The following is a 22,395-nucleotide window of genomic DNA, read 5'->3' as shown; positions in this document are numbered from 1 at the left end:
GAGTCGCGCGAGTGTATTGTTGGTCCTGTAGCTGGCAGTGAAATGGATTGTTGACCAGAGCCCTTTTCTAGAAGAAGTTTAAAAAGCTATGGTATTTTGGGTTACTTCTGTTTCAAATTGTTTAACATTATAAGCCGCGTCTTATAAAGACAAAATTTTGTAAACTCGCGAGGGCGCAGGAGAGACTGGAAGCGAAACTTCCCATCCCACAATGCTATGGTGCCCCCAACGACTCTTTCTCTCTCAAATCGCCCTTGAAGGTTCGTGACCATATCGTGAAAACGATGAAAATATCCAATCCATCGGGCATCAAATCGTGCGAATTCTGAATATTTAAGTATACATTATTTTCTTTTAACTCTCCCTTCTTTCTTTTGTAAGATGGCGAAGAAAACCGATAAGAAGAAGGGGCGTTCTGCCATCAATGAAGTTGTGACTCGCGAGTACACCATCAACGTACACAAGAGAATCCATGGGATGTGAGTGGTGTCTTTCGTTCTATTAAAAAAAAAATGGCTTCAACAATACAATGACTTTATTACGTGTGTTTTTAACAATAGATTCCCTGGAGAAGTTTCTATTATTCTCATTAAATCCTTCGATTTTGTTTAAGACTTGAAGACTTATTTTGAGGAGATTTTTCCTCTTCTTAGCTGCACTAGAAGGTAGTCTATAGTGTAGTCAGTAGCTGTAGAAATTTTGCTATCTTAATTGCTAGGGGTCTATTATTAACTTATGGGGAGTAGTTGAAACAGTTCGTCAAGTTTATTGTAGAAACATTTTGTTGTAGCTTCTGTTTGTATCTTGAAAAGGTCTTTACAACTGTATGGCACATGTGCACGAATGTCTGGCTTGCATGGTCATAAGTATTCAGTATTCAGTATTCATGTTAGTTTCTACAAATAGCTATTCACATAGTTGTTGTTGCATGACGGCTTGTTAATAAAAACAAGAATATTATAAAATTGATTTTTAAAAACTGTCTATGCAATCCAAGAGTTTTCATTGGCCTGGTCATTAGAGTATATGAAGTTATTCCACTTGCACTTGTTGGATATGAAATGATTATAGCCAACTCAATGCTACGCACCTCATTGGGCATCTATCATCTTGTGTCCAACACAAGCTTGTGGAATAATAATTATTGTTAACTGTACCCTGTGTATAATTCACAAAAAGAAATGTGTGTTCATTTATTGGTGGGATCTTGCTAGTCTTCAAAGCTAGGGATTTTATTGGAAAGCAGTTGAATAATTTTGTTTATTTTCAACAGTGGATTCAAGAGGCGAGCTCCAAGGGCTATCAAAGAAATAAAAAAGTTTGCTGAGAAAATGATGGGAACCCCTGACGTTCGTGTAGACACCAATCTTAACAAGCATGTTTGGTCAAAGGGTATCAGGTATGTTTGTACTGGTTGCTACTAAATGTATTGTTCCTTGCTGTTACAAATACTCTATTAGTCATTGTTTGGTTCAAGTGTTGTTGCTACTGCAATTTCCACATGTGGCATCTGTTTGTTAAATCTAATGTATAGTTGTGTTTCACTTCAGTGCCATTTAGCAGGATATTTTGTAGAAGGTCCAATGCCGAATGCAATGTTTACTTGTGGTAAGTTTTACTTGTGTCTACTTGCAGCTAGCTTTTATTTGTTGAAAGGGTTAATAATATGGTGCTATCCTTTCGATCAAGTAAGAGCTTGAGAACTGCAAGCAAACATGAGTGAAACTAATCTCAAACAAACAGTTCATTTGGAGCTGATGTTCGACATTCTGCATTCTGCAAAATACACCTGCTGAGTTTCATGGATAACAAAATGTAGCAAAGCCAAACCGAAGCAACAGACTATGTTCATTTTCTTGGTATTGAGTTGGAACTAGCTTGCAATGGAGGCTCGTGCAGGGGGAATATCATCAAAAAGAAGTTTTAATTTCTTTTAATTTCTTTTGTCATGCAAGTGACATTTTACTTGCATTTGAAAAGACTCCCTGCATTAGCCTCAGTTGCATGCTAGTTCCAGTCCAATACAGAGAATATGAAAATGGCCTATTATTTTTTGAACCCTCAATCTTTTGAACCCCCAATTGCTGGAAGCACTTTTCCGCTCTGTGACAAAATGCAGCAGAAATATACCCTTGATTTTTTGAAATCCTGCCTTTTTGAACCAGTTTCTGTTCCTCTGGGTGGTTTGAAAAGTATAGACTCCACTGTGGATTTTTACTCAATAGAAAACTACTCTATAATGAAATGCAATTTTAATATCAATAAATGTTTTTATATTCAGCCTAAGATCTGTCTTTATGTTGTAACAACATGACTGAAAGTAATACTGTTTTAACTTGCAAGATTTCCAAGTCTTATCAACTTCACAAAAGACTCAAAGAAGAATGGTCACTAAATCAAATCATCATCACAGTGTTACATTGCATGTCGGGTTCTCGTTACATGTAGTGTCATGAAATGTTTTTCTTTTTGTCTTGGTTGTTAGAAATGTACCTTTTAGAGTCAGAATTCGTCTAGCTCGTAAGAGGAATGAAGACGAAGACTCAGTTCATAAACTGTACACCCTCGTAACTCACGTCCCTGTGGCTACATTCAAGGGTGAGTAGTTTATTGTTCTGCTGTTGTCTGAGTAAATCTGCGCACTTTTAATCAATGTTTTGATTCCTGTCGCATGCGCAAGTGTTCCAAACTACATTTTATTGCATTTCCGTTTCCCTTTTTGGCACTTATTAATACTTTGAGTTAGGGATATTGAAATTTACTTAAATGAACCTTAACTGAGTTTGTTGTTGATATTTTCTTCTAGGCCTACAAACACAGAAGGTGGAAAGTGAGGATTAGTAAACTGAACCTCTGTACAGAAATAAATTCTTCAATAAACGAAAATCTTGTTTCTTGTGTTTGATTCCAAGTTCCTTTCTATGGACCTCTGACTGGAACATTTTTACATTTCTCCAATCAATGAAACAAGAAGTATTGTTTTCTCTTTCACCTCCCCTTAGGGTTTTTGTAGCTTTTTTTTTTTTTGGAAAACAATTAGTTGTTTACAGTACAAATATCTCCATTATTTCCACAGTCTTCTGAGTTACAAGAGCCTGTGTAATGCAAAACAGTTCATGAAAGAAAATGTTAGGTTAAATCTCTTATTATTATATGACTGGGAAAATTACTTCTATGTGATTGGCTGAGAGCAGGGCTAATTTATCGTTAATTCTCAATTTGCACTGCAGTGCAAATAAATGTGTGTGCATTCGCAATTTTGTCAGTCATATTATAAATGAACAATCGTATGAAAGCTTGAGTGATATTTACACTATGATTGATATTTGAAAATTCTTTCAAATTACACTTGCCTAAAGGCTCATGCAATTTGGAGAGAATTTTCATATATCACTCATAGTGTAAATCTTTATTTGCACTTGCATTCATACGATTGCCTATACTTTTTCAACATTATCCATTTAGTGTGTTGTGTAACTTCCTATTTTTACAGGTTTGGTGGTACATTTGTAAGCTCATAGGAAATCAAAGTGCAATTGGAGTGAAAATGTTGAGAAATACAGAACACTAAAAATAAATATCTAGTAAGAGATCAATTATCCAACGTTTTCCTTCCCAAAAATCAAACATCAAACTGTGTGCTTGGGAAAACTAACAGGACTACATCTGAACTGTTTGATCAGTTTCTTTGAGTGAAAATACTGTGGGTAACAATAGAATTCTGAAAGTATGGGTCCCTGTTACTGGTGCTTTGAGATTTAGCAGGCAAAAGGGGCTGCTACTTTTCTGGTGGCCATTACTTTCAGATGGTTAAAAAACATTTAATACATGCAAGGTGATTCACAGTAAGCTGTTGTTTCTGACAAAGCCCACACGTAACACATGAAGTCAAAAGTTCTGTCTATGTATGTTACCAACTACCCACCAACAATGCAGACTGTACCAGGAAAAAGGCCTCAAGTGTTATGTACAGTACATTGTAGTCTGCTTTTGGGGTTCAATTACAGGGTAAAAAGGAAACATTACTTTTAGGAGCCCTTACTTTTGGGAATTAGGGGGGGAGGTTACCATTACTATCAGTGTTTGTACTTGTTTCACACGTAATTTGTATCCCACTTAGTGGAACTTGCCAGTAAGCAATCCACACTAATTCTAAAACATCTAATGAGAAATGTACATCTGTTTCGTTGGACAAAAACATACACAACATTGCTGAAGGGTGTTAAGGGTGGTCATAAATGTCTGTTGCAAGAGTTTGCTGCACTCAAAGAAAGCACAGATTTAAGGTGGAGTAACTTATTCATGATGGTGTCTTGCTTTGCACTGAAACACCTTGAACTTTGATTGAGCATTGGAAGAATGTGACACCCATAATATCTTTGGATATTTAATAATTGAAGTGGTGCATTGAATAAAACCCTTAGTGACTTTTGGGAAACCTTGAGGTAACCAGCATTGAAGTACCTTCCAGCCATTGTTCAGTTTACTCTGGTTTTCATTCTTTTCTAAGATGAACTAGTAATAATTAAGAGTTCTTTTTAGATAATAATTAAAAACAGAGTACACTGTAACAAATTATGGCTGGAAGGTGTTTGAATGCTGGTTACCTCAAAGTTTTCCAAAAGTCACTGAGGGCTTTATTTCACGCACCGCTTCAATTATTCAATGGATACACGATGGATATGAGTTGGCTATAATTACCCCCCCAAAATCATGCATAGGCTTACCGTATTTGTAGAGCACAGTACACCCCATATACCATGATGGCTAAGCCAATGAAAACTCTTGAATTGCATTATCCAATGATCTAGTTTTTAAAAATGCTGCATGGGCTATTATACTTTGTAGGACAACTTCTGGAAACAAAATTAACATCTGTCCAACATCCCAAGATTTTGTGATTTTGCAGCCTCTCGAGTCTAACCCACTCAAATAAATGTGTCTCACAGAGTCCAAATATTTAACTCAGTCTGTCCTTGGCAGCTTTTTATCAATACCAGCAAATTTATAGGTTTATCAATCATCTTTAATTGCTCTTAAAACACATTCAGGATAGTATCGTACAGATTATTATTACTATTCTCTTAAACACAACAGAACTGTGCTCCACTGGCCACTGAAGAAATGTGGTATTATTATTGTTAAGATTGGTTTGCAGATTGTGGGTTGCATAAAAAAAAAAATGCCCAAACTGTTTGAACAAAAAATGAAAGAAGGGCAGGCCACACTGCATAATCTTGTGTTGTCTGATTCAAACATCCTGAGAGTCTGGAACTGGCCACCTATGCAGACACTCTTTGGGCATGTCACACAACCTTTTGGGGGAGGAAGATTGCTTGATGAGCCCAAGGAGCATCTGTGTAGGAGGCTAGCATAAAACAAGACTGCCTGATCCTAAAAATTCTAAAATGGTGCCAAAGCTTAGGGGAATAAAACAAAATTAAACATGGAGTGATTGAGGGATGAATGAAAATGGTTTCTTTTTTTAGTCCCAGAAGCCTGGACACCATGTAATGTTTCAAAAAAAGCCTAAAAAAAACCACAAGTACCGGTATTTTCCTTCAACTGACAAATTTTCACTGTGAGAATCACTGCACATGGACTCAGCCATGTACGTGTATACTTGTATTTATTTGAGAAAAATTACGTCATGGCTTCAAAGGGTTTTAAAACCGGGTATTTTGGTCCTCTACTTACTTTTATAAATAATTTATTGTATTTATCTATATATACAATATGTTTTGCTTAGTCTTCAATAAACAAATCAAAAACTTGCAGTCAATGGTTAAACATTCACTGACATGAATGGGTCAGAACAACTTTCATAAGTACAGAGCTGCACTATTTTGTTTTTCAAATTTTGAAACTTCAAGCAAATACTGATGTGACCATTACCATATAATTTAAATTATGCAAATATAGGTTGCCCAATACAATCTGTACCATTCCAGAACTTTTGAGGAGTATTCTCTGTGTAATAAGTGATAACAAAGTAAGTTTTAAAGAACGATGTTTTGAAGTTTCAAACAGTGAATCAAAACCATTCTGGATTTATGCAAGTCTATATTATTTGCTAAGAGGAATAGTTCACCCATTTCTAATTATATGTGACCTGGAGAATTCTCAATGCAAGTAAGATTGCACCTTGGGATTACAGTTTGAACTAGTTTCACAATCCATGAATGTAGATGGATGTTGACTTGTTGTTCCACCTGAAAAAAATATGCAACAAGTAGAAATCCAACTGCATTTACAGGCTATTTGAGCTAACAAAATAAAACATCAAGACTTGCATCCAAGGTCTTGACTAGGGCCTTGCTCTCAGCAAGTGTTAAATTTTCTACTCCTGAGGTGACAATCATTGTCATATTCCCAAACGTTTGCAAACTGTCAGTGTACGTCATTTCTTAAAGGAATCAGAGCTCACATAATGTAATGATTTCTTGAACTGAGTTGGTGGAGTTCTTAAATATTTCTCAAGATTATACTGATCATGTATCCCTTGTAATCATCCAGTCAACAAAACAAGATTGTATTCCGATTGTCCTTCTATTTGTAACTCTCCTCATGAATTTAAGGACAAGACACATTGTCCAATGATGCAGGCAATGTCAAATTGAAGCATGTCATTGTTATATATATATATTTGTGCACACAGTGGTACAGAAGTTCTACTCCTTGCTACAACAGTGTATTTCAGGGTCGTTGTACACGTGTGAACCTTTGGTCTTCATTTGTTGGTTGCTCCTGGTTTACTCTTCAATGAAAAAGGCTGTTAATGCAAATATCAAAAAGACAATTCCACCTATGATCGTCACTGAAAGATAGAAGAAGAAACATTGCAAGTTAAACTTCTTGAAGTGCCTATAAAACCAAATGAAAAAGTTTCCTAAAATAGTTCTGAAGAATTGACGATAATGCTTTGGCTTTTTTTTCATTCCACCTTCACTTTTTTCCTTTGTTCTTCACAAGGGCACACCATCAATGGAGACATATGCTCACAGTGCTTTTTTGTTGTATGGTCTTTGGAAAATAAACTGCTTGCAAACCCTGTGACATCACAGTTCTTTATGTTTTTGTGGTTGTTCAGATTCACAAATTACATGCAGCAGCAAATATGGGCAGACCTCCTTCACACCAGAAACAACAGTACTGTATATTGTTATAAGTGCAATATATAACATTAAGTACCTGTTCTGACAGATATTCTCTGTGCAATTAATCTACCACCAATAACAGCAAGTCCAGTACATAAGGCATGTCCTAATGTTCCACCGATAGTCACACCCACTACATTCTGCAGAAAAAAAAAACACAAAAACTTCAACAAACCTTTTGAAATGTATGTCTGGAAGTATTTGTTTTCAGTTACAACAAAATACACAGACGTTGATCAGAAAAAAACAGTCAGTACATAGTGAAACTCCTGTCACCTGTAACCTACCATAAACTTTTCAAAATAAACTGAGGTATTGGCTTTAATATTTGAATCATGGTATTTTCAAAGCTATAAGCCGGTGCACTGAACAAGAAATTAAAACAAAGTAAGCCGAACAAAGACCTTTCTTCTATTCAGAACCTGAAGAATAATGAGTACCCGTAATCTTGTACATAATGCATAGTAAGACATCAAATGGGACTCACTTGTGCCAATTAACAATATTATTAGACCCATAGCCCTTGTGGGCTACAGGTCAATAGCCCATGAGGCGAAGCCAATTTCACTACTTGAGGACTATTACTAATAGTCCTCTAGTAACATAGCCAATTAAAATGCAGGATTTGCATGAGTACACTAGCTAGGTGATACTAATAGTAAATGTCAAAGAACTTCTCAGACTGGAGCACTCAAATTAGTGGAAATAATTACCAAGATTTTTAGTCTACAAAAGTTATGCAGCATAGATTACAAGTTTTCCTGATACATGTACCTTGTAAGTGGGTTATGTTAATTCCCACGGGGTACTCCCACATATAAGCAGAGCTATATAGGTATGTGGTGCTCTGAAGAGTATGTTTTTCAGGCAATTTAGTCTGGAATATTTACTGGAAAAGTAGCCAGTGAACAGGTTTCTTTACCTGGACTACTACGATAGAAACTGAAACTCGGAAGTGACTTTGTAAGATATTGGTTTAGTTTGGCTATATTGGGCTATGATGGTGACAAAGTTTCTGCAGGGAAAATAGCTAGTGTGGGGGTAGGGGTTTTTGGTGTCCAGTCTAGGACAGGGTTACAAAATCAAGCTGATCGTGGTCTAGTATTGGTTAAGGGTTTCAGTGTCTCAGTGGCACACCCCAAACTCAAAGATTTACAGAGTACCCCAGGTGTTAATTATAAGTAAGCTGTTGTCAAACTCACCTCTCTAGATGCAAGCAATATGGTAGCTAGCTGTGATCTATCACCCCACTCAGCAAGGAAAGTTAGTGTGAATGCTTGTAGTAATATAGGTGAAAGAAGACCAAAGAGCTTTGCAGGTTTTTTTCCACCACGAATGATACCAGTTTCCACATCTTGAGTAATGGTAGATGAATCATCTTTTGCCATCTGAACAAGAAAAAACTAACCTATTAGATGGTAAATTGCTATATGTTTCATTTCTTTGCTATGGGTTATGCTATTAATACTCTTTTCACCAGCCCTTTATGTGGATCAAATTCAGAGTTGAGCTTAAGTTTCCTATAGTCAACAAAAAACACAGCTTGATGTTAAAAACACTCATTGTGTCAAGAGCAAATTCTCTAAACTTGGTTTTCACAGTAACCAGTATGGAAAAAAACTTTAAACAGTACAATAACATAAAACAAATAGTATTTAGTAATACACATTTTTACCAACTGTTTAAAAAATCAGCTCTCACTCCTGACAAAAGGTATTGTATTATGAGTAGTATTAATAATATTGATTTCTAAGCTATTCAAACCTACTTCAGCTTCTTTCTTTTTAAGTTCTGCTTGAACTTCCTCTAATTCTTCCTGGCCTTCATTAGGATCCATATCATAACCTTCCTTCAACATCTTAAGACCGAAAAATATGAACAGTGCAGTTGATATATACAGAGTGTATTTCCTCGGAATGACAGTTGTTGCATAACCTAGGACTGCTGAAAGAATTGTCATCAAGCCAAGGGCGAACATTGCCCCTGTAAACACAACCAATCTAGCATGCCTCATTGACATAATGGCTGCAATAAAAAATGTCTTGTCGCCCAGTTCAGAAACAATGATGACAGATAATGAAGCTACAAAGGCATGAATGAATTCAATGCTAGTAACCTCCCAAGAACCACGAGATACTGAAGACTGCTTTGCTAGAGAATCTTGGAAGACAGCATTCTAAAAGAGACCAAACAGAAACAATATTGTCATTCAAGCCTGGCTTTATAAGATCTCAGATGATCCTAGGTGCAACTGAGAAAAAGATACCATACGCTATTCCTTGTAAAGCGCGATTTCAAGATGAAAAAGTTGATTACTATTCTCTGATCCATTACAATCATCTACAATGTATTGAAATTGTCTAGAAGCTGTTGCATTTGTCTGATATCCAATGTGATCATCTGCTTTTGTGTGGGACCCAGGCCTAATGGAAGACATAAGACCGTAAAATCAAGTCGTTAAATAATGGTAATAGGACTGAGTGGAGTCAATTCATTCTGTAATCATACGAGTGATTAACAAAATCAGAAAAGTGCATCGTGGGAGTCCAAGTTGTTTAATGACAAGATGATCACAGACAAGATTAGACAACCCCTTTTACCAATTTATCAAAAACCTGTAACAAAATTTGATGAATATATAGCCATCGGTTAAACGCCTTGATAAAAATTAGAAAAAAATTAACAGCTAAGTTTGTTTGGAACCAACATGCACAGGAAAAGGAATCTATTCATGTACACCTATCCAAGAAAAAGAATGCGCAAAATGATGCGTACTGTCCACATACACTCTTCCGCAATTGGACAGTGTCTAATAAGAAGCATGATGCATAAACTGTCCAATATTATTATAAGCATGACACACATACCATAAATCCTTGAATTAGCGCCCCCTGCCCCTTGAATAAGTGCCCCACCTTGAATAGGCACCCACTCCCCTTCCTCCATTTTGTGGATGAGTTATGAGGCAACAAAGGATATACAGTTTTCGTTCTGTAGTATTAGTATTGTATTTTGTGAACACCTTTAGTTTGGAAAAAATTACTAGTACTAACGGTGCTGCCATTTAAATTTTAGGATCAGCTTTTTCAGATGTTGATAAACAGCTTACATTGTTGTTTACGCCCAGGTGATGTGTTAAAAAAATGATCATGTCAGGCCATGATTCGGAAAATATTAAATAAGTACCTGCCCCTCCTCGATTAAGTGTCCCCTCGAATAAGCACTTCCGTCTTCTCCTTAATTTGAAATAAGCGCCCTGGACGCTAATTCGAGGATTTACGGTACTGTCCTATTCAGGTTAAAATCGGGCCTGTTGATACAGTTAGCCTTATTGATATAACACTCACTCACTAAATTACTTGACCTCTTTTGTGCCCATAATTTGGCACATATATACCCGAGCATATATATAATAGTATCGCTAATTTCTTAACTTCGATGCTTATTCTCTTCACGATCAATTGAGTTCAATTAAATGCGACTAAGACGCAAACTCAGCACTGTACATGAAGGAAGGTCAAAAAACTAAGGTTTTGTTGCAATTGCTTTATATAAAGCTGGAATTACACGGTTGCAATAAAAACAAATTCAAATAACTGTAATTGATCATAATTGATCATTTAATCGTGTGTCCTGTGACGTTGTTTGCTGGCATGTGTGCTTACATAATTTTGCAATTTTTGTATCATTCACTTATTTAACAATATTGTTACACAAAGATTTGCACAGAAGGTCTCTAAAAGCTATGCAGAAAAGGCTTTCTTACCACTTCATCCTCAACTGGTTGCACAAAGGACACAGAATCCGAAGCTTTTGTTGCTTTAGACGGATCTTTTTTAGGGATTTCCGAAGAAGCCAGAAGAACTCGTCCAGCAAGACCTTCCATTTCATCTGGAACGGCCGCACACGCTAAGGTCACACGGCACATTATAACAACGGCGACTACTTGAAACAAACTAATACTTCCCTTCCGATATGTTCCCATGTTGGATCGATAAAAGAGGAATAATTTAAACCATTTACTTTCGCTCTGATGTGTTTATAAAATATGAATTTTTGAGAACTTTTGCCCATCACCTGCAGCTGTCAGCGGTCAACTCGTGTCAGTCATGCACAAAAGTAAAGAGATGACTTGGGTTGGTCGGGGGAGGGAGGGGAGGGGAGGGTGCCTCGGACCGTTTTCCGCTCGTTCCCTCAACCTACGTAGATGGAAGTTAGTATCTAATAATTTGCCGTGTTGTAAAGGCGGATAGTTGGCATTTCTTGTGTTAGTACATAAGACTCGAAGTAGGTGTACACCAACAAGAATTTTCTGTCTATTCTTATGCGTCAGTCAATTCCAGCAGTGCCCATCTCCCCCCCCCCCTCCCGCCAGGGCTAACCACCGGACATAAGCATTTTTTTAAAAAAATTGGGCAAATTCCCCGGGGTAGGGACACATAAGCTGTCTAAATGCCCAGGGGTGGGGACGAAAAAAGAGAGCAAATGCCCAGCCCCAGGGATCGTCGCCTTCCAACACCGCTGCAGTTTTTTTTATTAATCAGTGAATAAAACGTTCAACTGTTCAGTCTTTTAATGCAACGGTAAGACTTCAAGGACAACAGTAGGTGTTAGTTGATTTTGATTATATTTATTTCTTTATATTTTGTTTTTAACAGTTTTCAAGATCTGTCTTGAAGATCGCATCATTTGAATTCGCAAACCACTTTCATGAATTTAAAAATTTCAATGCGAAATGCGAAATAGTCGTGTTATTATTAATGATATTTTAATGGGAAGCGGAGCCCCATACTCATATAGGAAAGAAAAGGAAACCCACGCGTTGATTTTCTCATGGTTATCGTGGCTTGCGGTATTGCTCGTGGGCGCGTACGCACGACGGCGACGACGGAGTCGCGCAAGATCGATGGCGGCCATACTACAAATAATAGGTTGACAGAGAGATGCAACCTTGGTTACCGCGTTCTTCTTTAATATTGGACATCCATGTTATGATCAATTGACAACTGTCAAAACAAGATATCCGCTGATCAGTATCACGTGACCATATCGCGGGTTCAAGTTTAGCTCATCGAGGTCACGTGTTTTTTTGAAGTTGACCGCTGACTAAGTGCTAGTTTTCGATTGGATCGCAGGGGCAGGATTGTTTGGAAGCAAAACAAAGTCAAATTCGAATCAAAATTCTACCTTTACCATAACAACCTGGCCCAGGAGCTACGCTTTTAGGCTGGCCTAAATCTATATATTACTCAGTCGCTGCGCTCGTTTGAAAATAAAAGTTCTATCTACGCGCCGCCGTGTAATACCCTCGATTTAACTGTTAATTTTCTTGTATAATTCATAAATCCCACAAGGAAAATGCATGGATAAGCCGAGCCGGATGTTTCAGTTGTCGAGACTGAAGGCATGTCGGGAAGGGATGGGGGAGGGGCAAGGAAGCACGAGTTACACGACTGTACTAAGGCGTGCTATTAAAGTACTTTTCCGAAATTTCTTGCCACGATGATATAATCAAAGGCTTCGGGGATTTTACGCCTTTTAAGAAGCAACCGTATTGTAGTATATATAAGTCATTGGGAATAGTGTGCAATATACCGCAGTCAGTTCACAGCTTCTAAATTCGGCAGACCAAACTCGCTTGCCCCTTATTTCACTGTCTGCGTCAAACTGGTTGCTTGCTCCTACGTTTAATGTCGGCAAAAATGATTTCCTTTACTACTTGAATGAAAAGCTGGCTGCGCGCCTGCGGGGTGATAAGCTTCTGGTTGGAGACTGTTGGATGGAAGACAACCGGCACTAATGTGGAGATAATCAATAATTTATCAGTAAAACTTTGGGTCATTTGTCTGTCGTTTTGTTTACGTTTCTGTTAGTAATTAGTGATGCTGGTGACCCCTTCTTGTACACATTCTTGAGCATTCGGCAAATTGCCAGTGTTGTAGTCCATCGGGAAAAAAAGTCCAAGCTTTAGGTCAGTAGTTAGATTTCACGGAACAAGCCAAATCATACATCAAAAAGTTCAGTTCGCCCCTAGCTAGCGCTGTTAATTATACTTATCTCTTTCTGTGTTACGCAACACTGTTTCTAAAAGAGATCTAGTATCGTCCACACGGCCAGAACAGTCCGTGTGAGTAGGCCCTAGGGACGAGCGTAAAGTCCTTTATGTTTTCCTCTTGATCTTTCATATCATCGTCACCACTTTTCCGATTTCGCTGATAAAGACTTGTAGGAAAGCACGTTTTTTTCAACTGAAGACAGTGATCTTTGTCACGAAGGAGTCAAACTAATTTAGAGGTTAATATTCGTGTCTATATGTTACTGTTTCAAATCAATACATCAGATGAAAAGCTTGGGTATTCATAGCCAGATGGAAGCTGGCAAACTGGCCTGTCTTGTCAACTTTTTGCTAATGGGTAAGTAAAACAAAGTGACACGCGATAGCAGTTTGCGTACATCATCCCCATCTGCCACATCAATAGGCATCTGTTGTTCTCTATTTAGCGCTCGTACATCAGCGTTGCAGCGTAACAAGAACTTGACGATGTTGATGTATCCCTCACTTGCTGCGTGGTGCAAAGGAGTTGATCCTAGTCCGTCCTTCTTGTTAACATTTGCTCCCAGTTCGACCAAAGCCTTGACGCTCTTCAAATTGCCGTCTAGCACACACTGAGTAAGGGCAGTCATTCCAGAAGCGCTAATGGCATCCAGTTGAAATTCTTTTCCTTTCCGACGCAGCAACTCGACAAACTTCTTCGCTTCGGTAAATTCTGAATCCAAAGAGTCCTTACTACACGCGATTTGAAGGATTAAATCAAAAGGTAGCGGGCACGACTTAACCCGGTGCACTTTCGTTTTGCTTTTCAGTTTCTGCGTTGTTGAATCAACATCCATAGTTGTCAGTTTTGTCCTTCCCACACCACGTTTTCCAGGGTGAATGAGCCTGACTTAATTAGTCACCACTTTGCGCTGTTAATTACATTAGAGCCCAGGTTCAAAATGAAACTCAGAACTGACAACCACTGTTAATCTATATCCTGAATATCGCACTATCAGATAAAGCCATATCGTATTAGGTGTGTTAAGTCTCAAGATTAATTATTCCGCATTGTTGCGTACGCGCGTATAGACTTGTTTGCTGCGTATCAAACGTTCACAATCAGCCGTCCTGCAACTCAAACAGTAGGTCTCCATTTTCAGTTACTATACTAATCATTTTCTTTTCGAGGATATTTTTTTGTCACGGAAAATAAATTGATGTAATATTGATTTGTTTGTACAATTGAGTATAATCCACAGGGCAAACAAACTAAGTGAAAGTTTATCTCCACCGATCGCAAGCTGATTGGTGAACCCGAGATAAAGCTGGAGGCAATTAACGCCAGAAAAAACTTCCGCTCATTCTGGAAAGCGAATTCCGCTTGTATTCAAAAGCTCGTGCTATTTTATTACTGGATACTGTTCTTTTGTTGGATTTATCTGTTTCAGGCATCAACCCGCTGGTGATGTTTCTGAAGCAGTGATAAAATTCTATGATGAACTTAAAACCTGACAAAAACAAAAAGGTCGGGTTCGTTGCAGATTTCACCCGCGGTGCCTTTTTAAAATTTGTCACAGGAAAACACATTGATTCCCTGTCAAACAGTAATCCACCATTATCACATTACTTTTCATTTCTCACATTACGTAAAATCACGTTTGGACCATCATTAATTCTACGCACTGTCTCTCGTCTAGAGATAAGAGATGTATAAATTGACAAGATGTTTGTATAAGCTGAAATTGTCGTTATCAGAAAATCTGCACTTATACCCAAGTCCAAGCTGTCCGAACACATAGGGGGGGGGGGTAAGAGGTTATTACGTTTCGCACATATTGCGTGCCTATAATTTTTCCGTTCAGGGGCTCTCGATTTCAGTGAAGTTGATGCCTGAAGTCTACAAATTTCCGTGAAATAAAGAAAAAATAATAATGAAATAAAAAATAAACAAAACAGGTAAATGTTAACATGGTTAACAGGTAGCCAAGGATATTATTTGGAAAAAAACATACAGTAATAGCGGGATGGAAAATCGATTAGCGGGTAGAAGCCTGAGCGAGTTACTCTTCTTTCTTATTTCGCTCGGCGAGAGGCAGTGCCCAGTGTTCACAATGATCCAGTTAACAAATTGGCGTCAGTTTTTTTGTGCGTCTGCCCTGTTACTGATCATGAATTGCGTCGTAACATTGTCAAAGTAGCTTTGGATTCACGAGGCGATAGACCTACACTGGAACCCCGCCTGGTTGCCTCGTTATTACGACCACACAACCATACAATTTCTAATAAGAAAACCCCGTTAATGCAGCCACCCCTTTAATACGACCAACGGCCTGAAATCCCGTAATCCCGTTTATACGGCCACGTGAACCAGTTATTAACGTACTGATTGAAGTTTCAATTTTTTAAAAGTTATATCTGCATTCCGGAAGCTTGTTAAAAAACAGTCGTTTAGAAGGCAATTTTGATCAGATATCTGTCAAGAAGTCACTCAATTTAGACCAATCATAAAATTTGGCTTTACCCTGTTAATACGGCCAAACTTTCGTGGCCCGTTGGTGACCGTATTAACAGAATCCCAATTTACTTTGATAATGTTATGATGAAATTCTCGCCTAGTTCCTGTACTCCCAGACCTTCACGGTCAATTGATCTCGGTGACGTGTCCGAAACGAACGGCGCGGAGTGCTTTCGTCTGTCTGTTGCAAGACCTCTGTAGCTAACTAGAGCTTTTCCTTGCCGATATACCATGCCGGTTCTACCACTCTCGGTAGCGTGATTGATAGTCGCTACTTCTGCTGAATTTCAAGCCGAAAGCAAAGAACCCCCCACGTAGTACAGGTAAGAACTCTCATTTCTTAGCAAAAAAGATACCAGAGTATAAGGTTGCCAGTCTATATGCCGCTTTACTTAAAAAAATTGTAAGTACAAGAGCGAATAAAGTTTGTTGTTGTTGTTGTTGATTTTAGTGATCCGACAACAAAGTGAACAAAATTGCGTGTCATGTTTGGGTAAACAAACACACCGAATAAAACTCGTATCGGGCTTATGGTTTCGTTCTAGTCCTACTTTTTTTGAAATTATCGAAAATTGCCGTTACAAATAACCAACATTCAAAATCAAGTTGATTTAGAAGTAAAAATCGCCCCAAATGACCTTTTTTCCTGGCAAAATTGAATATCGAGGGACACGCATTTCCTGGGTGGCCCGCATCTGCAAATAATGCCAAGTGTTTCAGCAAAAGCTACAAACACGCACAGTAACGCGGCCATACATGCATGAAAAACTTGTTTGTCTCTTGTTTTGGGTGTGCTCACAAGGGCTGATGGTTCATTGGATAATTAATAAAACTTTCAGAGATTCCAGATTTGTTGATTACAAGTAATCCCCCCTCCTTTTATGACAGATGAAGACTTGATCAAAGGAAAATAGACTAGAGAACATGAATCACCATTACCCTTACATTACAAAATTTATGAGGATTGCAAGGTTTTCCCAAATCCCTTAAATCTGCATCAAAATACAAAAGATAGATAAGATAAGATAATGATTTATTGCAGAGTATCCAACAAAAAGTTGTTCATCTACAATATCTACACTATAAATGTAAAATAAATAAATAAATAAATAAGTAAATAAATAGAGTATATACATATTTACAGTTGTGTTTGCTGTTTAAAATTACTTATATGAAAGATGTCACTTCATACTACGGCAGAAGGAATTGTACTCAGTTATGTTTCAAATTGCTACAGGGAGCTTATTAAAACTAGTTGCTGCCGAGTGCTGAAATGTTCCTGATTCTTTCGGAATAGAAAGGACAGGCGCAGTCGAAGATCTTAAGCTATAAGCACTGACCTTGTGTAAATTTAATTTAAGATATTTAGGAAACGTTTCATCATATAGCGACTTATGAGCGAAGTTAAGTATATTTAGTTTAACGTTCTTATTCACTGGAAGCCAGTTCAACTCTACAACGTCCTCCATTCCTGCGAACCTTCTTGTGACAAAACCAGCGCATGCATTTTGTTTCCTTTGGAGGCGCTTCATTTGAAATGCTGGAAGAGGGTGGAAAACAGAGCATGTGTAATTTACTTTTGAGAGGACTAAGCTCTCCGCCAGGTGTTTCCTCACATGAAAGGGGGCTAGACTTTTGAGCCTGCGCAGTACTGACAGTGTCCCGTACGATGAACTTAACACATGGTCTACATGCGTCTTCCAGGTCAGGTGCTGGTCCACGTGTACACTCAATAGCTCTGTATAGGAGATCCGTTTTAGTGGAGTATCGCCACAGGCGATAGGAAGTTTTCGTTCTTCTAAACTGTGATATCGCGCCATCTGTGGGGTGGAGATAAGCATCCAGTTTGTCTTAGAAAAATTCAAGGCCAGGTTGCAACTCTTAGAGTAGTCCCTCAGGCTTGTAACTGCTTTATTTATGTGCTCTGCTGAAGAATCGAGATCACTTGGTTTCGAATGGATACAAAACTTTGTATCGTCAGCATACTGATAAGTCACATTGTAGCTCACTCTGGAGGTCGGCGACGTAGAAGTTAGAAATAACCATCTTAGAAACCAGCGACCTAAATTGGACGGTATCAAAGGCATTGCTATAGTCTGCGCAGACCATCAGTGTTACCTCCCCTCTGCTTGATGCCCGAATTAGAGCGTCGCGGATCCCCAGTAAAACAGTAGTTGTTGAATGACCTTTCCGGAATCCTGATACTGTAAAACCGAGAAACGCCATCCTCGTTGATGTAAGCAATGAGCTGCTTAAGCACCAAGCGCTCGAACACTTTAGATAGTGTCGGTAGAATCGAGACCGGACGGTAATCAGCGTCAGACAAGGGTTCATCAACTTTAGGAATAAGGGAGATTCGTGCTATCTTCCAGAGTTTGCGAAAACTCGATTTCGCAATACAACGGTTGATTATATGTGTCAAAGGATCCGATATATGTTCCTTGGCCAGTTTTACAAATTTCACCGAAATTTGATCTATGTCAGTTGATGTATCGGAGCGAAGTTTATCGATCTCTTTCTTCACTTCCATCAGGGAGACACAGCGCAGGTTAAGAGGATGCGAGGTCCGAGGACGCTCCGAAAAACAGTTCACAAGGTCTATTAGATCTGATCTTTTATCCGGTTTGGTACCCAGTGTTCTCTAATTTGTACTTAAGAAGAACGTTTTAAGTCTATCCGGGTCCGCTTGGAGAGGTTTAGGACTAGGGTGGAGGATGTGGTGTATTACTCTCCAAACTTCCTTTGGTCGCTTGGATGAGAGAGCATTAAGAACAAATACCCGTTTAGACTTATTGCGTACAGCTCTAAAAGTAACCCAGGAGTCATCATCACTGTTCTCCTTATGAGCCTCACGACGCAATTTATCTCGCTCCGCTTGTAGCTTGCGTAGCTTATCCGAGTTCATCCACGGTGCGGGTGGGCGTGTCACTTTAATCCTTTTAAGGGGTGCGTGTCTATCAATGCACCCACCAAATAGCGCATTAAACCCCAGTACCATATCGTCTGGTGAATCTAAGCCATATACAACTGACAGAGGCAGGTTAACACAGTCCTTAACAAATTCTTCCGTATTCGGTTCTTTCTCCAGTCTAATCTATTTGTACCGCGGCTGATAGCGAGGCACGCGCACATTATTGCACGCAAATATACCCTCATGATCACTAATTGACTACCCAGGTATTACATCCGTGGCAGTAACACAGCGGCGATTATTTGTTACAATGCGATCAACTAATGTCTTAGATGTTCGTGTGATACGAGTTGGCTTGGTCACGTGTTGGTGGCATCCAAAAGTATCAAGTATACACTGATATTGCATTGTATAGCTATCCGAGGGTTTTAAAATATCGATGTTTGTATCGCCAGTTGACAAGAGCAATCCGTCCCAGGAAACAGTAAGATAACCCAACAATGCCTCAAAAGCGTCCAGCCAATCCGATGGACTCAATCCAATGCGCTCCGATCTGTAGATGACTCCGAACAGAGCCTTGCTATATTTATTACGTCCTGGAACTTCGATCCATAAGTGTTCTATCTCCGGTTGAAGTCGCTCAATATCCTTTTTCCGTTTAAACTGGATAGAATCGCAGATGTAAGTTCCGACGCTGCCACCTCGAGTACCTTCGCGGTTTCGAAAGAGAGCTGTGTAACCAGGCAGTGTAACGTAATCAAGAAGGGTAGGGTTATTCAGAAGGCAGGTTTCACTCATTGTGATAATATTCATCGGAAGCTGCGAGACGAGGACTTGAAACTCGTTGATGGAAGAGACCATACTCTGGGTTTTAAATTGCATCATGCTGAGGTCCTTAGAATGTTCTTTTAGAGTTTCAGTGATTTGCAGGCTGGTGGTATTTAGGGCGGAGTCATCCAACTCTTCAAGCGTATCAGGATATTGATAGTTGAAAAACGGTAGAACAGAAAGCAAACACTGGCACTTGGGACATATCCATGTAGAGACGATACATTTCGCACTCAATTTGGTGCATTTTATATGTTGCTGTCCGAAGCAAACCTCACACGCGACGCTTTTTTTATTTTTTTATTTTTCTCAATCCTCCCTATGGCATATTGTTGTGTATACATTCCTAATTGTCACTACAATACTTACATGAAATTGGAATAGAGTATTACTACAGTGCACAGGTCAGGTGTGTCTCTTCCTCCCCTGCCATTCTTATGGTGGTGTGCTTCAATGTTTCTTGAAGGACCATAATAGATTATGACTTAAACCTCTTGATAAATTTTGAACTTCCATTTCATATGCGATTGTTGTTATCAAAATTCTTATGTTGCCATCTGATTTGCCCAAATCACTGAGAATGTTTTCCTGATTTAGTTTATCAATTCTGGCTTGTATGGTACATCATCACTGACAGCTTGAACAGAATATCCAATGTTCTTTTGATTGGGAAACTGATAAAGAATGGCAAACCCTTGCATCTGCATCGCTTAAATAATTTTGTCTTTGGTTTTCTTAGTTGCCATTGTGGTGAACACAACAAATAAAAGGGGACCCCTTCAAGGTGATTCCATAGTATTGCATTGCGCATCCTTACAGCGCACGATTTTCGCGTCATTAGCACGCGCATATAAGCGCGTGCGCATACAAAACGTAAGAGATTTCCCTTAAACTAAGCTCGATAGCGAAATAAATGCTCCTTTTCTCTTAAACGAGCACGGTTACCCCCACTTTTTATTTCATAATTTCAATGAGAACAATATCCTCAATAACTGAGAAAAAAATTAGCAGAAATCTACGGTTACTTTTTTGGCAAACGAAATAAATACTACAGATGGAGACATAACGGGCCCAACAGCGCAAGTCCAAATCATTCTTCCTTTAAAGGATAAAAAATGCAGGGTATTTGAAGACATTTTCTCTGGGACGTTGATGAATAAACAATCAAAGAAAGTCAAACTCTGAGTGATATAACACGCTGCATTGAAAAATAATCGAGTTCATTTGTTGCGCACGGGGATTACCTAAAAGGCACCTAAATAACCGTATTTGTCAGCATTGTGGCGTGAAAACAAGCACGGTAACTCCCCTCTTTTTACTACGTTTTTAATATCTCCTTGTCCTGTAACAACAGCATACCAAATTTCATCGGAAATCTATGGCGGGTTCTATTACTAGGGAATCACCTTAACAAGAGAACATATTTCACTTATTCTTGAAAACTATTTGTGGAATGCTTGCTCTCTTTTTTTGGCTGAAAAGCCCCTGTACAAACTTAATCAGCTGTAAATTTTTTGGTGAGAAGAATTATTTTTTGAAGGGCCAAAGGAGAGAAAGGCATGGATAAGGGCCTATGTGACTACTGTATCAGAGCCGTAAATTGCACTCTGCACTATCTGAGATTGTCTCACTAGTTTGCATCCTTTTTCGTGTATAAATGCTTTCGTCATTTTGCTCGTCCCCGATAAAGGCTGCTTGTACACCCACTGAAGTAAGGAACCTGGCTCGGTCCTCCATAAGCGAGTTGAGCAGAGACTGGTAGCCAAAGCACAACTAGTAAATCGGACTCATCTACGCAACATCAACGATGATCGGGCAGGACTGCAGCCGTTGGCTGTGAACTAAAACGTCTTTTCCTTTTGAGAAATTCAAAATGACATCCTGCTGTGTTTCCCGAAATTTGTCGATGTGAAAGCGCTCTAAATCACACTTTGTGGCAGAAGAAACTCAGCACTGACATCCGCCATGTTGGATAGACGAGTGACAGAATTGACCAATCACAGGGAAGCTTGCTCGATTCGAGCAGGCTTGACTGTAATTGGTCCAAAAATACAATGGGTAGACCAGTGATCCAGCCGTGGTGTGGGGCAAGGAACGCGGGCCAACAAAACGGCTGGAAATTCAGCCTAGCGACAGCAAAAACAGCTGTCTCTGACTCACAGATGATTAAATCAGTGTGTTTTGAATATCACTATATGACAAGTGACAGGCTAGACAAAATCTAGGTCTTTATTAACTCTTACTTATATAGATGATAAATGCACTCTCTTTTTAACCAGATTTAAGGTCATGAGCCAGAAATGAGGGCCATCTGAAGGAAAATAGGAGAAAAACCTGAATGCTTTATTTTTATTTTTCCCTCAGATGGCCTCATTTCTGCCATATGACCTACAGTAGCTAATTCGTTGAAAAAACCCGGTGCTATTTTTTCTCCGGAGTTTTGTCAGAGTCTGATTGTTGTTGTTGTTGTTGTTTTCTTTTTGTTAGTTTTGTTCCTTTTGTTTTTTTTTCTTGATAGTAGTTTGGTGGGGAAAACATTGAAAAGTTCACAAGATTGAGAAATGCATTTGGCTAGTTGCATGAAAAACTACCATTAATCGATATAAAATGGTTTTGAAGCTCGAGCGCTCTTCGCAAGTTTTAATTTGATAAACGGACGGTAACCAACTTCACAGACAATACTCCACAACCAAACTTCGCTTCCTATACATCACACACTGCCCGTCTGATGATCCCGAATGCAAATTAACTGTAACGAGGAAGAAAGCCTTGAAGCCGAGCTGCACAACAGTGTGGTGCACCAATGCGTGGAAGGTGACTGTACAGCGGGAGTTGAGATGGCGAGAAGTGGGAGCGATAAAAAAAAAAAAAAATGAAAAAAACAATATTACCAGCTGTTTACAGTAGAGAAGGCGCCTTGAAAGGGTCAGTGAAGGGTAGTCTTCGA

General features: G+C 38.9%; 4 protein-coding genes across 4 annotated transcripts; 1 reads left to right on the top strand and 3 right to left on the bottom strand.

Annotated features, from left to right (window-relative positions):
* The first annotated feature begins 228 nt into the window (after window positions 1-228).
* On the top strand, window positions 229-2,886 carry LOC145496748 (large ribosomal subunit protein eL31-like). The gene is made up of 5 exons (XM_081476486.1): window positions 229-260; window positions 382-479; window positions 1,274-1,399; window positions 2,486-2,598; window positions 2,807-2,886. The coding sequence occupies exons 2-5, from the start codon at window positions 382-384 to the stop codon at window positions 2,839-2,841; spliced, it is 372 nt and encodes a 123-aa protein (XP_081332612.1). The 5' UTR covers window positions 229-260; the 3' UTR covers window positions 2,842-2,886.
* Window positions 2,887-5,004: 2,118 nt separating this feature from the next.
* Window positions 5,005-11,256, bottom strand: LOC145496746 (putative divalent cation/proton antiporter TMEM165). Its single transcript, XM_081476484.1, has 5 exons — window positions 10,924-11,256; window positions 8,926-9,333; window positions 8,360-8,545; window positions 7,192-7,297; window positions 5,005-6,817 (listed from the first exon to the last, which is right to left on the bottom strand). Exons 1-5 carry the CDS (start codon window positions 11,140-11,142, stop codon window positions 6,753-6,755), a joined length of 984 nt encoding a protein of 327 aa, XP_081332610.1. The 5' UTR covers window positions 11,143-11,256; the 3' UTR covers window positions 5,005-6,752.
* A 1,329-nt stretch (window positions 11,257-12,585) lies between these two features.
* Window positions 12,586-14,729, bottom strand: LOC145496747 (protein phosphatase 1 regulatory subunit 27-like). The gene has a single exon (XM_081476485.1). It carries the CDS (start codon window positions 14,046-14,048, stop codon window positions 13,515-13,517), a length of 534 nt encoding a protein of 177 aa, XP_081332611.1. The 5' UTR covers window positions 14,049-14,729; the 3' UTR covers window positions 12,586-13,514.
* A 2,203-nt stretch (window positions 14,730-16,932) lies between these two features.
* Window positions 16,933-17,796, bottom strand: LOC145497470 (uncharacterized). The gene has a single exon (XM_081477270.1). The coding sequence runs from the start codon at window positions 17,794-17,796 to the stop codon at window positions 16,933-16,935; it is 864 nt and encodes a 287-aa protein (XP_081333396.1).
* Between the last annotated feature and the right edge of the window lie 4,599 nt (window positions 17,797-22,395).

This window comes from Orbicella franksi, chromosome 9 (assembly GCF_964199315.1).
Source record: "Orbicella franksi chromosome 9, jaOrbFran1.1, whole genome shotgun sequence".
NCBI classification, from domain to species: Eukaryota; Metazoa; Cnidaria; class Anthozoa; order Scleractinia; family Merulinidae; genus Orbicella; species Orbicella franksi.
Note: the sequence above shows the minus strand (reverse complement) of the source record. Positions and strands in the feature narration are given on the sequence as shown.

Bases quoted from the DNA above. Each gene is read 5' to 3' on its own strand.
- LOC145496748 (XM_081476486.1), top strand. From the start codon at position 382: ATGGCGAAGAAAACCGATAAGAAGAAGGGGCGTTCTGCCATCAATGAA. The intron at 480-1,273 runs GTGAGTGGTGTC...TATTTTCAACAG, and splicing joins CACAAGAGAATCCATGGGAT to TGGATTCAAGAGGCGAGCTC. The intron at 1,400-2,485 runs GTATGTTTGTAC...CTTGGTTGTTAG, and splicing joins GTTTGGTCAAAGGGTATCAG to AAATGTACCTTTTAGAGTCA.
- LOC145496746 (XM_081476484.1), bottom strand. From the start codon at position 11,142: ATGGGAACATATCGGAAGGGAAGTATTAGTTTGTTTCAAGTAGTCGCC. The intron at 7,298-8,359 runs GTGAGTTTGACA...TTTTTTCTGCAG, and splicing joins TATTGCTTGCATCTAGAGAG to AATGTAGTGGGTGTGACTAT. The intron at 6,818-7,191 runs GTACTTAATGTT...TCTATCTTTCAG, and splicing joins GAGAATATCTGTCAGAACAG to TGACGATCATAGGTGGAATT.
- LOC145496747 (XM_081476485.1), bottom strand. From the start codon at position 14,048: ATGGATGTTGATTCAACAACGCAGAAACTGAAAAGCAAAACGAAAGTG.
- LOC145497470 (XM_081477270.1), bottom strand. From the start codon at position 17,796: ATGCCTTTGATACCGTCCAATTTAGGTCGCTGGTTTCTAAGATGGTTA.